The sequence below is a fragment of the Scylla paramamosain genome, chromosome 29 (genome assembly GCF_035594125.1).
Source record: "Scylla paramamosain isolate STU-SP2022 chromosome 29, ASM3559412v1, whole genome shotgun sequence".
Taxonomy (NCBI): domain Eukaryota; kingdom Metazoa; phylum Arthropoda; class Malacostraca; order Decapoda; family Portunidae; genus Scylla; species Scylla paramamosain.
Window position 1 is genome coordinate 17,880,352 of NC_087179.1, and position 15,259 is coordinate 17,895,610.

At 43.9% G+C, this 15,259-nt stretch overlaps 2 protein-coding genes across 3 annotated transcripts; both read left to right on the plus strand.

The window, feature by feature from the left end:
• The first annotated feature begins 1,755 nt into the window (after positions 1-1,755).
• Positions 1,756-9,514, plus strand: LOC135115509 (G2/mitotic-specific cyclin-A-like). The gene is made up of 8 exons (XM_064032364.1): positions 1,756-2,181; positions 5,850-6,193; positions 6,379-6,559; positions 7,098-7,321; positions 7,525-7,729; positions 8,010-8,108; positions 8,337-8,485; positions 8,821-9,514. The coding sequence occupies exons 1-8, from the start codon at positions 1,990-1,992 to the stop codon at positions 8,867-8,869; spliced, it is 1,443 nt and encodes a 480-aa protein (XP_063888434.1). The 5' UTR covers positions 1,756-1,989; the 3' UTR covers positions 8,870-9,514.
• Positions 9,515-10,545: 1,031 nt separating this feature from the next.
• On the plus strand, positions 10,546-14,186 carry LOC135115510 (3-oxoacyl-[acyl-carrier-protein] synthase, mitochondrial-like). 2 transcript variants are annotated; one of them, XM_064032366.1, is made up of 4 exons: positions 10,546-10,663; positions 11,134-11,301; positions 12,013-12,157; positions 12,613-14,186. In XM_064032366.1, the coding sequence occupies exons 3-4, from the start codon at positions 12,020-12,022 to the stop codon at positions 13,750-13,752; spliced, it is 1,278 nt and encodes a 425-aa protein (XP_063888436.1). In that variant the 5' UTR covers positions 10,546-10,663; positions 11,134-11,301; positions 12,013-12,019; the 3' UTR covers positions 13,753-14,186. The 2 variants fall into 2 exon arrangements, with proteins under 2 accessions (XP_063888436.1, XP_063888435.1); XM_064032365.1 differs by having other exon boundaries at positions 10,548-10,663; positions 11,134-11,333.
• Positions 14,187-15,259: the final 1,073 nt, after the last annotated feature.

Consider the following 15,259-nt stretch of genomic DNA (forward strand, 5'->3'; position numbering starts at 1 on the left):
GAAGCACCGTAATGCACACTTCTCACTGAACACGACCAACCTGTTGCAGGCCAGAGCGCTGATTCCCTTACGTGCTTCACCTAGGAGAAGAGGCTTGTCACTACCGTTCGAGAATTGAATATAGTAGTAAAAGTAGTAGTAGTAGTAGTAGCAGTAGTAGCAGTAGTAGTGGTGGTGGTGATACTAGTAACGTTATTCAAATATACATCAATACTTATTTATTTTATCTGCTTTAGTTATACATTTATTCGTTCTCTCTCTCTCTCTCTCTCTCTCTCTCTCTCTCTCTCTCTCTCTCTCTCTCTCTCTCTCTCTCTCTCTCTCTCTCTCTCCCCTAAAAAGATGAAGAAAATTAAATACAGACTTGCAGAATACAAAGAGAGACAGACCGACCGATAAACAGACAGACGGAGGGAGCAAGAACATCACTACATCTAACAAACACGTGATGATGAAATGAAGACAAGAAATAAATGTTAAAATAATACTTCCCAATATTGTGATACCCAAACAAACCCGTGGTATGTGGTAACTTTTGAAATACCCCACATGATGCACCCAAACTCTTGAAACCACCCAGAAATTTACACTTACTTTCTTTATACCACTAAAAACACCCCCTACACTGAATACCCTATGCATACAGATCTATGTAGAGTTATTGAGGAGTTCCAGGAATTTATATTATTAACTGTAATATAGGTAACGTGTCCTATCTGGCAACATTCGTCTCCCTTTCTCTCTGCCCCACTCCCTCTCCCTCTATCCCCATCTCTGTCATAAACAAACTTGAATATTTGAATGGTCTGCTACAGCTACAAGAGATTTATGATATGCTGAACAATTCTAGCCTCATCTCTGTGCATGTATAGGATTGATAACATCCATAGGACTCGCTACTGAGTAATAACAAGGTGAAAGAAACGATAATTCAAAAGACACCAGTAATGTTTGTATCGATCGCGAGAAGGAATTTTAACAGATATTCCCACGTGCTCTCACAACCTTAACTGCACTGGGGTAACTTAATTAAAAGACTGTTTAGTATTTATCCAGTATTTTGTTGTATTGTCACCTGGTTTATTTTTTCTTTATTAGTGTGTGTGTGTGTGTGTGTGTGTGTGTGTGTGTGTGTGTGTGTGTGTGTGTGTGTGTGTGTGTGTGTGTGTGTGTTATTTCGTGTCTGGTCAAATTGATGTTATGGGCGTATGCATTTGTATGTTTTAGAGGGAAATGACATGCTATGGTTAATTTTGAAGTTACATAAGGTAATACAGAATTATGTTAGGCTTTGAATGATATCATATTTAATTGCTGAGCCCTAACATTGCCTGTTTTCATATTAATTTACTCTTCTACCTACTTTTTTCTCTGGGTCCTGGTGTGCGTATATAATAAAGCGTGATAATCACAACTGCTACAAGTATGCAGTGTTTTTTCAATAGGTAAGTATTTATGAACCTTATTATAAGGCATAACTTTTTAAATGTTCGAGTCGAGCCATTCATATTTCCCGCGAAGGGTTTAAATGTCCCTTGGTACTGAGGCGCCCGATACTGGGGAACGTGAAGTCATCATAATTATTATCCATAACACTCAAATGTCACTAACATGCATATAAGAGCACGAAAAATTACCTAAAACCTGAAAATATAAATAAAATATAATAATATCAATAGTTAGAAGATTCATTTATTGGTATTTGATAGAGAGGTGGCCAGTGAAGCCCTCACTGAAACCCGTCAGAGATGCGTGCGCAGTGACGTCACGCGGCAGAGCTGCTCTGATTGGCTGCTTCAAACCGTGGCGGCGACAGTAGGTCAGCTGTTCCTCTCCTGCTCCCACAGCTCCACCTCGTCCGCTAAAATTTCCCATGTGGTGTGTGTAGAAACGCTCCTTCCCGGTCACCGCGACTTCTCCCGGAGCGTGCAGGTGGCGTAGTGTCTTGAGGGAGGTCAGAGGGTGGTCACTGGTCAGGGTGCTGCAATAATGTCCTCCATGCACATAGATGAAGACCAGGAGAACCGAGTGCCGGCCCATAGGAGGCTCAAGAGGGAGGCAGGGACCAGCGGGACTCGATCTGCTTCTTTCGGACTGCAGGGGAACAACAGCAGACGGCCTGTGCTGTGCCCTATTGGGTCGTCCAATGTACGCAAGCAGCCCGTCAGAGCAGCAAAACAGGTGAGGGTTGTTTTTGTATGGGTGGCTGAGTGTACTGCTCACCTTATGTTCCTGAGCAGCTTATTACAAGAGCAGATCATGTGAGGGGCTGCGTTTATGAGTGATTGTGTGTGTACTTCTGTTCACCTTATTTATGTTCTTGAGCAGCTTATTACAAGAGCAGATCATGTGAGGGGTTGTGTTTATGAGTGACTGTGTACTTCAGCTCACTTTATTTATGTTCTTGAGCACCTTATTACAGGAACAGATTGTGTGAAGGGTTGTTTGTGTGTGGGTATTGCGTAGTTTATGTTCCTTAGCACCTTATGACAGGAACATTTTGAGTGTGACTTATTTTTTTATGTTCCTGAGCACCCCATTACAGCATTATGTCATTTTGGGCTTGTGTTTGTGTGGGTGAATGAGTGACTTGTATGTGGTATTGTCTGTTCAGTTTATCACAGCAACTGAAATAAAGGGTTGTTGTGTTTGTGTTAATTTTATCATTAGTATCGTATCTGTTCAGCTAATGTTCCGGTGCGGTCTTTCACAACAAATTAGGTAAGGGTCTGCTGTGCCTGAGTGTTTTTATAAGTAGTGATTGGTATTTTGGTAAGCAGCATCCTCCAACCCTTACCTTGACTTTTTTCAGTTCACACAGCTCAGGGTTGTTACAAAATAGGGTGAACGCCCCTGTATTTGTGTGATTTTTTTTTTTTCTATTGCTATATTGGTATTTTTGTAAAGAGCACCTTCAGGTATTAATCCTCATTCCATCGCAAGTTAATAAGGCAGCAAATATGCGGAGGAGCTGTCATGTTTATGCGTGTGTTTGTTACAAATATTGTTCAGTCATTTCAAAGTTCAGTTCAGCTATAAAGGAAATAACTGGCCTCTTAATTTATCAGGGCATTGTCATACCTAACCATACCTACTTTTGTTCTTGAATCCAGGCAGTAACTTTCCAGTCCTAACCCTACCCAGCGAATAGTATCCACACTATACACTTAATATTATGCAGGAGACGCTGTTCCCTGAAAACAGAGCTCGCATATCCTAAATTACCATTGTTTATATGTAGGCTCGATATAATTAGTAGGCTGTAATAATCAGTTACAGCTAAAAGATGCTTAAGATATTTCGGCTATTCGGTAATTAGACCCAGAGAACATTTATATAATTTTCTTATACTGTGGCCAGGCAGTGATGTAGGTTGGGGAGGAAATGTGAATAGGCATATTACTCATTATATCATAGGTGGATTTAATAACAACGAGCTTGCTGAGTTATAAGCTCAATGATCCATTTATCTTTCTCTCAGGCTTGTGGAAGTTTTATGAGAGGGGGGGGGGGTTGCATGATAAAATGTCGAGCGAGTAGTTTCAGTTTAAGTCCGGTTTGTAGTGGAGAGTTATGTAGCAGTCGTGCATTATTTCACGGTGTTACCGTGTTGGCCTCGTGGTGAAGGGTTGACATTCACCTAACTGACAACTGATTGATTGGCTGTTACCCTAATCATTAGTGTTACCAATTCCCTCATTATTTATTAGTGTTTACTACAATTGACCCATTTAATACTTCATTTTGCTACATGTTAAACGACAGATTGCGGTTATATATTCGATTTTATTGAAATTTTTAAAAAATTTTGTCGGTTATTTTTCATGTGCACATGTGCGTTACATGCACGTGTAAATCTGTCCAAAATTTACTGATTTCTGAGCACAAGTTTGTATGGTCTACACGAGTTCCATCGTCAAGCATTACGACAACGCGTGTTTCATTACTAAACTTTTTGTGGTGAACGCCTTGGGCTTTTGAAATAAAATGTCAGTGGGCAGGTTGATGACTTTTGGCGCAGCAGGATGGAGAGTGGAACTGTGCAAGGGTCTTTAAAAGTGTCAGCTGAGGGCCACAAGGGGGACGGGCGGCGGGAAATTTGAATATCGCGGAGGGTCCACCGAGCTCGCCAGGGGGGACGGGGTAGGTTGAATGCACAGGGGTGATGAGAAAATTTGACTGCAGACAACTGGGATAGTCGAATTGCATTAGGGTGGAAGGCTTAGGATAGCTCACGTAATGGTGCTAAGAACCTGTTGGCAGTCCACGTAATGGTACCAGTACCCTACATATATAAGCAACTTATAAAACTATAGGACTGTTTGGCACTACTAAGCTTCTTGCTGGAGGAATACAGCAAATTAATTAGAAGCTTTGCTGGATGGTTACGAAAGGAGCAGCTTTGAAATGTTTGAATCATAGTAATTAAATAACGTTTGAAAGCCCACGTGCCAAAAAGTTTTTGGCACTATAAGTTGGGAAGTAAGCACTAGGCACTGGACTATTAACTAGACTCAGACATTATTCAGACATGTGCATAGGCCTGGTCAGGGGAGGGAGGGAGGGGTTGGCTGCCTTGGTGGAAGGAACAGTCAAGTCCAGAGCGGAAGTAAAACTTGGGGGCCTCCCAGGTAAGGCCGTTGGCATGGATGGACATGGACGCGCTCCCAGCCACCGCACACCCCACTGCCGGGCGTGCTGGGCGTCTTTGTGGAATATATCACCACTTATATACACGAGGGGCTATATGCATCCAAACCTACATACATTACGAATAACAAATTGTTAGACTCATCATGAGTGGTGACTGGGATGGACAGGGACGGCGCAACACACGGAGGAGGGAGGCAGTGTTTGAAATGAAGCACTGTTCCAAGGAACTTGCCAGCTATGCGGCTAGGATGCCTCCTTTGTCCCACACACGAGCTGCTCAATGCACGTAGACCTAAAAACATAATAAATGACGCAATGCTAGGCTGTCATCATAAGTGGGGATTGAGATGGACGGCGGCAGAGGCAACTGGAGGTGTTTGAATTGATGCGCGGCTCATCGGAACCCGCCAGCCTGCCTTCCCTCTCCCCTTCCCCCCCCTCCCCCCTCTCCCATCCCCAGCAGCGCCTCACCGACAGGCTTCGGACCAGAGCAGCATTCACACGTTGCTGTAAGCCTGAAAAAAGGTCCCTGGTTGGGTGTATTTAACGATTAATAGCAGAGTTCACTGTTAAGGTGATGCTAAGTGGTTAGTTTGGGGTGGTACTGGCTAGGCGTAGCTATGGAGTTAACGTCTGACTGCAGCGGCCTTGAGGATTAAATGTACAGCATGCCGATGTGTTAACGTACCCAATTCAAAAAGAGCATAAGGAGGCTGTTTCTCTCTCCGTTTTATTGGTTTAGGTACTCAAACCGTGTGTTCAGTTGGGTATTAGAGTGTCCTTACATCTTGCTTTCATGTAATGGCAATGTTAGGCTAAATTCAGGGAGTGGTTCCCTCATTACTGGAGCTTCTTCATGCAGTAATATTTCAACTCGTTTCTCTATAAGCCAAATTAGTGTCATTTACATTTATCTCAAGCTTTGTGATAAATATTTTTAAGAATCACTGAGATTCCCGTAACTTTATTAAGTAAATAAAATGCAGGGACAAATCGAGAAAGGGTGTTACAGATTTTATTGCACAAAAATGCTAATTGCCTTCTTTGTAGTATGCTAGTTATCTGCTGTGAAAGGCTTGAGTATGATGAGATTTCGTTGAACTAAGTGTTGCCTCTCCAGTGGATAGGATGTTAGTGATGAATGTGGTGGGGACTTAATTACAAGCAACTGCTAACTGCCTTTCTTTGAATTACAGGGTGTCAGCTATGAGACTGGAGTGCCACAGCAAAGTGATGAAAATGCGGGTGCTATACAGAAGACCCTGTCCACCAGCAGTCTGCAGTCCTTCACCATCCATCAAGATTCCACCAGCAGTCTACCTTCCAGCACCTCCATCTCAGGCAGCCAGGCCGCCACCTGCGCCACCACCACATCATCCTCATCTTCATCCTCCAACAAATCATCCTTATCCCTATCCCAATCCCACTCCACTTCCTTACCTGCAGTCCGTCAACCTTTGAGGGAACGGAAAGTCAAGCCTACACAAGATGAATCCCCTGAAATTATTGATCTTGACCCTTCCATCACAAGTTTACACAGGTGAGGCTTAATGATGCAACTGTTCCACCTCTGTGCAGTAATGGATATAAATGCATAAGGGTTAAGTTTGCAAATATTAACATGATTAAACAATAACAGAATAAGTCACCCTGTAGACAAAGGGAATATATTTCAGTACCTGTGTTTATGCTCATTAACCTCCAAATAATATCTCTGCCACACAGGTCTTCGGACAGCAGCGAAGCCTCGGGAGGGGGAGAGGTAATGGACATGAGTGTATGCGAAGATGATCTGTTAGTGTCTGACTCCAGCCCCCGGGAGGACCTGCTCCATGCACGCACTGATGATGTTTTTGATGTGCCAGAATATGCCAGTGACATATATCACTATTCCAGACAGGCAGAGGTGTGTACTGAAGGCTTACCTTCCAAAAACTATCAAAATATTGTAATTATTTTATATTAGCATTTGTGTTTTTAGTTATTGTTTGTGTATTATATTCTCAGCCTCATATGCCAACATTCATAACTTACTATGCAGAAGAAACTAGAGTTTTCTAGGAAGTGAATGTTTAGGGAATGGAACAGCTCAGATTTACATAAGCTGAACAACTAACATTGGTTAACTTTTCTCTTTGTAAATGATCTCTTGTTTGTAGTATATATGATAGAAGAGGTAAAATGAAGGAAATTACTGATTTATGTAGTGTGCGTATGACTAACTTGTCATGGTTCCTCGCTTCTAAGGAGGGTGTCAACTTGGTATATATATATATATATATATATATATATATATATATATATATATATATATATATATATATATATATATATATATATATAGATAGATAGATAGATAGATAGATAGATAGATAGATAGATAGATAGATAGATAGATGAGTAGATGGTTATGACTACTCATTGAACAAATACTCTTTGTGCAGGTGTTCCACAAGCCTCGGGCCAACTACATGTCGAAGCAGATGGACATCACGGCCAACATGCGGTGGATCCTGGTGGACTGGCTGGTGGAAGTGGCTGAGGAGTACAGCCTCCATGCCGAGACTCTCTACCTGGCTGTCTCCTACATTGATCGCTTTCTCTCTCACATGTCTGTAAAGCGAGACAAACTGCAGCTGGTGGGAACAACTGCCATGTTCATTGCTGCGTAAGTTGTACAGATATTGGTATGTTGTTCTTTGTATATATGTTTGGTGCACCTTATTGCACATTTGTAGTACAGTACATTAATTTTCTTTTCATATTTTGTTTCATGAGGTAACATGAGCACACAACCACATTCTTAGCATCCATGACATGCCCATTTTTTTACCACACAAGTTATCATGTGCCTGTGTGCTTGTGTTCCAGGAAATTTGAGGAGATCTACCCCCCGGACGTGAGCCAGTTTGCCTACATCACAGACAACACTTACAAGGTGGGCCAGATCCTGCGCATGGAACACCTCATCCTCAAGGTGCTTAGCTTTGACATGGCCGTGCCCACTGCTCACTTCTTTGTCAACAAGTTCTCACGCTTGCTCAAGACCCCAGAGGAAGTGGTACATCTTGCCTTGGTGAGTCATTGTACTTGTTCCGCTGTCCCAAGATGCATTACAAGTGTTTGGCTGAAATGAAATTGGAATATTTTTAATTTTTTGCAGGGTGTACTTATTTTCTAGAATTTTTGTAAGATGAACTTTTCTCTTACTTGAGTGTTTCTTGGGAGTTGATTTTTCATGCATGTCATTAATTTTTTTTATTATTTTGTACTTTTTATGGTGCCATACAAGATGTGTTCCTCCCCTGGATGCCTCTGTTTTTACTTTTTTGTTAGTCTTATTTTCTTTATTACAGTTCCTGGCAGAGATGTCAATGCTAGACTGTGACCCATTCCTGCGGTACCTCCCCTCCTTGATAGCAGCTTCTGCTGTGGCTCTGGCTAACCACACACAGGTACTGCACTACTGGACATGTAACCTTACCTGGGAACTTTTATCACTGATGATGATTGCTGCTGCTGCTGTTGTGTATTGCTCTTGGTGTTAAACTGAAGATCATGTCATTTACCACCAGGATTGTTTATTAGTTTACATAATCTAACAATGCTAAGTGATGAAACATCTCATCCTTTGACTGCTGTTTGTCGTGTGATTTATAACATTTCCTTTGCTGTTGCTGCAGGGGAGGGTGGCTTGGCCGCAGCACATGGCTGAGTGGACGGGTTACACCCTGGAGGACCTGCGGGAATGTTATGTCAACCTGTACCGAGCCTTCTCCAGGGTACAGGAGCCCCAGCAGCATGCCATCAGAGACAAGTACAAAAGCAACAAGTAAGTACAATAAAAGGAGTTGGACTTTACAAAAAGTATGTTAGAATTTACTGTTTATTGTTTGAGAGGAGGATGTGTATCTTGTTTAATTTCTTTCTTAGTGTAGTGGTGCTCAGCCTTATTTGATAGAATGAGCACTGGTTGGAGTTAACACAAGTAACTGTTCAATTATGGTAGGATTTCTACAAATTTTCATGTCACAGTCTACATTTACTGAGTGTTAAGTCCAGGTCATTACAATCATTCTCTGCACCAGACACTGCTTGAAGGCACCTATCATGTTACTGGAGTTTGTATCTGTTGGTCCATATAGGCTCACCAAGATTGTCTTGCAGGTGGCATGGGGTTTCTCAGCTGACTCCCCGCTCAACTTTTCCCTGGTGAGGCTCAGGCCCAGCTCCCCGCTTGTTGGTTCTGTTGGGTTGACCTCACCTTGAGGACCAACACCTGGTTCTCCATCTCTGTGATGATCGCGTCTCCACACCTGCAGTGCCATGAGAGGGGCGTCGCCTGTCTTGCTCTCTCCAGGTGGGAATTCATGGCCTGTGAGTGTAGCCCAAGAGGATGGAGAGTCGTACTGGCAGGAGGGGCTCTAAAAAGATGTTTTTAGTTGTTTAAACTCATTTTTATCCTAAGTCAAAGGAAAGGAATTTAAAACTTTCATCCTTTTGTCTCAGCATAAGTGAAGATTTTATTTACGATTTTTTCGTTTTCTATTGGTAGTGTGAAGACAAAATGTTAGTGTACCTGTGCATGAATATTAGGGGGGAGGGGGGCTGTCTGCAGTATTCTTACATGCTTGGGTTAATCTTGGAACCTTTGCTGTGGTGAAAACATATCAAGCACTAGGAAAGACAAATGTACATATGTAATTTAGTGGTAGTGTGACAGGGCTTCCCACTCTGTCTTTGGAGCGGGACTAGCCCCACCAGCCTTCATCCCCACTATCTCTGGACTGCAAGAGCAAAAAAGCCTACCCCATTACCCATTCCAAAGATTTTAACCTTATGGAATAAAACTTTTCTGTAATGTCTTCATTCATTATCCCATTAAGATTACCTGTGAATTAAAAACCAAGACTATTTAGGTTTTCTATGCATCATAATTTTAATTCCGGATCCAGTCACACTGGTAGTAGACGCCGCATTGTTTCTTCAAAAAACAGGGACTATACAATTTTTGTGTAATTTTGAATTTTTGATATTTTGATTACCAGTTCCTACCTTCACTTATTGTATGTTCTAAGGAGCAAATTGTGCAGGGTTATGAAATGATGTACAACATGGCAGTTTAATAAAATGTGTGAATGCACAAGGTGTCCATAGTTGTCCAGCCCATGAATAGCTAGTGTGGGCTCTGCTTTGCCTGGGATGTTACTGTGCTACAGACAAATTCTTTTTATTTTATTTTATTTTATTTTATTTTATTTTATTTATGTATTTATCTTTTATATTTTTATTTATTTATATTATTATTTTATTTTTTTTATTTATTTTTGGACATCTGACTGGATAATAGTATGGCATGTTTATTCGCCTCTGGAGGAGTGTGTCGAGAGGGGAGCCTCGAAGCCAGTGGACTGAACATGCAGTAATTCCTGTTGACGCTAGCCGGTCATTCACAAAGCATTACTCATTCCACCTGCCTCAACATGACCTTTGGCTGGTCTCTACTAGTATGAATAAAGGCGGCCAGCTATTCCTTGTGCCGAAAGCCTGCCGAACTACAGTTTTATTTTAGTACAGTTTAAATTCATGGAAAAGTATCAGTTACTATCACTGAACTATGCATAAACATACTGAAATAATTGCAAATCTTGAAAAATCGTGCCACGTGAACGCTGACACTTCTTTTGACGATAAATTAAACAATCGATAAATGTAATACTTCTAATAAAGTGATTAACAATGAAAACCCATACCTATAAGTTGTCTATTGCTTCGTCAGCCAACCAAGAGCAACATAATCGAAACTCTGGAAACATCCGACCTCGCAAGTACTTAACAGAGCTCTCGCCTCAAGGCCCGGACACGCTAGCCCCCAGACATTGTCTGGAACACTGCTACGAACATGCGTGCAAATCTGATCAAGACAGTTTCAGTGTTCCGAGCAATATTTAGGGGCCAGTGTGTCTGAGCCTTCAAGTTCTCTGCGTCACTGCAAGGTGGAGAGAACTGCGTAAGTAATTTTGAAACCCTGAAGGTTATACGGACAATTTTTTTGAGAGCCATAGATATAATAAGTTCATTTCTCATGCGATGTTTTTCCATTATTGGTGCAAAATTACTAACTCTTGGAACGTCCACTAGATCCTGTAGGAGTTGTCGACCTAAAACAATAATGCAGTTGGTAAGCTGAAGTGCCAATAGCCAGGTTCAACTATATGCTGAGACTTGGGTAAATAAGGGATACATTAAGCGGGTTAGGCAGTGAGAACAGTCACTTCGTTCCACCGTGTTTGATAGTCTTTTTATTTTTATTTACTTATTTATTTATTTTTCTCCCGTCTGTCGGGAATCCACAAGTAGTTATATATATATATATATATATATATATATATATATATATATATATATATATATATATATATATATATATATATATATATATATATATATATATATAGTTATTTATTTATTTTTTTTAAGGACACTGCCGGCAGCTTTAATGAATTAAGACCGATGGAAAATACACAACACAGTGGAAGGGAGTACATGAGGTAAGGCGCCCTGCAGCCTCGCCTGAACATGTGCAGCGGCGACTGAGCACCTTCCGATGTAAACAAACCAGCCGCTCTGGGGAGGAAGGACTCAGTGGTGAGGAACTGAGCTTACTCTCCTGCTTACTGGTAATTATGGTATATCTCGAGCTAATGTAACCTCAGATTGCCGGATAAAAGACTTGTTGGTGTTGGAGAGTATATGGGATGTTGTTCAGCAGTGGGTGGTCTGTTATTAGGTGGGCATGTTGGGTGAAGTGTTGTTGATTGGATGCAGGAGTGACGAGAATGGATGGAGTGAGGAATGACTGTAAAACAACAGGGGTGAAAATGCAGACTAAGAAAGTTAATTAGTATTAACACATTCAAAGTAAAGGACACACTCTATGTAGAAGGAATGGCACTCGTGGAGTACTGGGGTCCCGGAGGCTGCTTGGCCCCGCGGCCTGCCGGTATGAGTTGCCATGTTGCGCGAGCGAAGATACTCGCGCTGGGCAGGAGAGGCTGCCAGCTAATGCAGCCATACACACCCTCTTTCACACACGCACACACACACACACACTCTCTCTCTCTCTCTCTCTCTCTCTCTCTCTCTCTCTCTCTCTCTCTCTCTCTCTCTCTCTCTCTCTGCACGGGATATGATCACTTACGTCGCGGGACGGTATTGAAAGGAAAATTTGTTTGAATGGTGATTTAGTGACTCATATAGTACATGTAAGAAGGCTTGACATTCAGAAAGAAGTATGACAGAATGAAAATTCGACACTTTTGTCGAATCCACTTTACCAGCTAACCTTCCAACCCCTAGCAGGAGGATGGGAGGCGTGCGGCGCGTAGTGGTGACAGGGCTGGGCCTGGTGACGCCTTTGGGTGTAGGGGCGCCACACACCTGGCTGCGTCTCACTGCTGGCAGGGTGGCCACTGTGGCACTCACAGATGAAAGCTATGCACAGGTGAGGCTTGAGAATCTCCTTTCCTGTGATGCATTAACAGTAATCACTGAACACTGAAAATTAGGCACGGAAAGCATCACTTGCCCACAATAAAAACTTATCTGTATAACCAGTGTATATATATATATATATATATATATATATATATATATATATATATATATATATATATATATATATATATATATATATATATATATATATATATATATATATATATATATTCTGGTCCTAAAAAAAAAAAAATCCTGTAATAGGACCTGAAGACTGTAGCATGTGGGCAGTGCGTGGTGCATGACGCTTTGTCGGTCATTTCACCAGAGTGGTAGCATCAATAAGCATACCATGTATTCTCCACATAGATTGCAAATCTTAAATAGATGACATGGTCAGAAGTGTGGAAAAAATTTGTAATGATGACATTCTCTAATCCCCGGACTTGGTGTGGGTGGTAGGTGCCGTGTCGCGTGGGCGCCAGGGTGCCGCGGGGCGAGGGCGAGGGTGAGCTTCACCTTCCCGCCCACTTCACGCCCAGCCAGCTGCGCACCATGACCCCCGCCACGTCCTTCGCTCTGGTGGCCGCCCGCGAGGCCCTGGGGGATGCTGGGTGGCGCCCAGAGAGTGAGGATGAGCGGGCGAGGACAGGGGTAGCGTTGGGCATGGGCATGGTGGACCTGGAAGACGTGCTGGCCACGGGGGCGGCGCTGCAGGACCGGTACAGCCGCGTCAGTCCTTACTTCGTGCCGCGCATCCTGACCAACATGGCGGCGGGCCAGATCAGCATGGAGCATGGCCTGGAGGGACCCAACCACAGCGTGTCCACCGCCTGTGCCACTGGGGCCCACGCTGTGGGGGACGCCTTCCGCTTCATAAAGCACGACCACGCTGACGTGATGGTGTGTGGCGGCACGGAGGCGTGCATCAACCCTCTGTCCCTGGCTGGGTTCTGTCGCCTGCGTGCCCTGGCCACCAGCTTCAACCAGGCGCCGGAGAAGGCTTCGCGTCCCTTTGACACCAAGCGGGAAGGATTTGTGATGGGCGAAGGGGCGGGGGTGATGGTGCTAGAGGAGCTGTCCCACGCCCGGGCCCGCGGCGCCACGGTGTATGCCGAGGTGCTGGGCTACGGGGCCACCGGAGATGCCTACCATTACACTGCTCCGAGGGAGGATGGGCGGGGCGCCGTGCGGGCCATGACCGCGGCACTGAAGGAGGCGGGCGTGGCCCCGACAGAGGTGGGCTACATCAACGCTCATGCCACTTCCACGCCTCTCGGGGACGCCGTCGAGGCTCAGGCCATCAGGGAGGTGTTCCAGGGGCACGCGGCGGCCCTTGGCGTGTCCTCCGTGAAGGGAGCGCTGGGTCACCTGCTTGGGGCGGCCGGGGCGGTGGAGGCGGTGCTGACGGCCATCGCCTGCCACGCGGGCTTCCTGCCGCCCACCGCAAACCTGGAGGAGCCTGACCCCGCCCTCGGTCTGGACTTGGTGGCAGATGAGGGGCGCGCTTGGCTGCAGGACTCGCCCAAGAGGGTTGCCCTCACCAACTCATTCGGGTTCGGTGGCACTAATGCCTCCCTGTGCCTGGCCGCTTGTGACTGAGGCCCGTGTGATGGAGAGGCTGCAGTCTGGGGAGTCTGGGCTCGAGCCTCCCTGGTGCACCAGCCAGCGTGAGGGGGGGGAGTGGTGAGGGTTGTGGCTCCGAGGTAGGGTTTGTGCAGGTAGGTTTTGTTTGACCTGTGATAGACATTGTATATCTGTATATTTTGTAAACAGGGCGTGAACCTTTCTTCGTGGTGTTAAGGGTGACCTCGGCATTACTAGAGGCAGCCTGGTGGGCTGAAAAATGAGTTTGTTAATTATTATTGTATCATCATTTGACCACACACACACGCACACACACACGAATAAACCCCACGCAAATTGGCTATGCTATCACCAGTAATATTTTTCTCTTTTAAACACACCATTACTCTTTACTACAATACTGCACACTCGCAAAATAAAACAAATCAATAAAGGAACGGAACAAGAAACAAGTGAACATCATTTACACCTTGCTGCTGCTGGTGGTGGTGGTGGTGGTGGTGGTGGTTGCATAACAAAGGAGTGTCGATCATGTGGCGTGAGAAGGAATTACCGGTAGTGAGGCAGATTAGATAAGTGATGCAATTCCATTAGACTGCCACACTAAAAGAACCACGCCCTCACCCACCACCACCACCACCACCACCTCTCCCTCTAGTCACCGTGGCCTTTGAGAATATGATGAGAACGAAGCTTTTAAGAATACGAGCCTTGACCATTCTCACATTGAAAGACTCTGCTGTTTCTCAATGGACTTCACAACTTAACACGTGACCACAAGGGGTTTATGAGGAGGAAATTATGTAAGAGGCGTTACTTTGAGGGATAATGAAGTTTTTTGTCTGTTATTTTATTTATTTTTTTTCCGAGTTTCCTGTACTGTTATTGTTAGTCTTGTGGTCACTTTCTAATGCAGGAGACAATGGTAGAGAGAGAGAGAGAGAGAGAGAGAGAACACGAAAAAATAACAATAGTAGCTCATGATTGTGTCATAAATATATATATAAAAAAAAAAAAAAGAAGAAGCTACAAAAGACGTGTTTCTGAAGTTAAATGAGAGACGGAAGTGAGAGGCGCGTTAAACGTTAAACAATATGAGGGCGGAGGTACGATAGCGACCAGAGAGAAAGAGTATCGTACGCCTTTCCTCCCATTTACCGCGTTATGACATCAGAGTATAGAGATAGAAAAAAAAAAAAAAAAAGGAGGGGGTGGGAAGGTAGCGAAAGAAAAGAAAGTCAGGAAGCGCAGCTTGGCCATATAAGACACAAAATGTTCAGAAAAGCGACAGTCCATTACAGAACCTCCTCCATTCTCCTTCCCGCGTAATTCTTTTAGCTCATTAGAGAAGCTTTGCCGCCATGTACCTCCAGTGGTTACTAGTGAGTACTGACCTGTTGGCTTGCGGGAAAAAAAGTTTGGTGAGAGGTGTAAATGAATAAGTGCAGCTGTGTGATGTTCCTTCCTCTTTCTTCACTTCCACGAGTCAGAGAGGCTTGTGTAACAGTCTTTCAACTATTAA

Coding starts and splice junctions, on each gene's coding strand:
- LOC135115510 (XM_064032366.1), top strand. CDS start 12,020: ATGGGAGGCGTGCGGCGCGTAGTGGTGACAGGGCTGGGCCTGGTGACG. Junction 12,158..12,612: donor CAGATGAAAGCTATGCACAG/GTGAGGCTTGAG, acceptor TGTGGGTGGTAG/GTGCCGTGTCGCGTGGGCGC.
- LOC135115509 (XM_064032364.1), top strand. CDS start 1,990: ATGTCCTCCATGCACATAGATGAAGACCAGGAGAACCGAGTGCCGGCC. Junction 2,182..5,849: donor CCGTCAGAGCAGCAAAACAG/GTGAGGGTTGTT, acceptor TTTGAATTACAG/GGTGTCAGCTATGAGACTGG. Junction 8,486..8,820: donor GACAAGTACAAAAGCAACAA/GTAAGTACAATA, acceptor ATTGTCTTGCAG/GTGGCATGGGGTTTCTCAGC.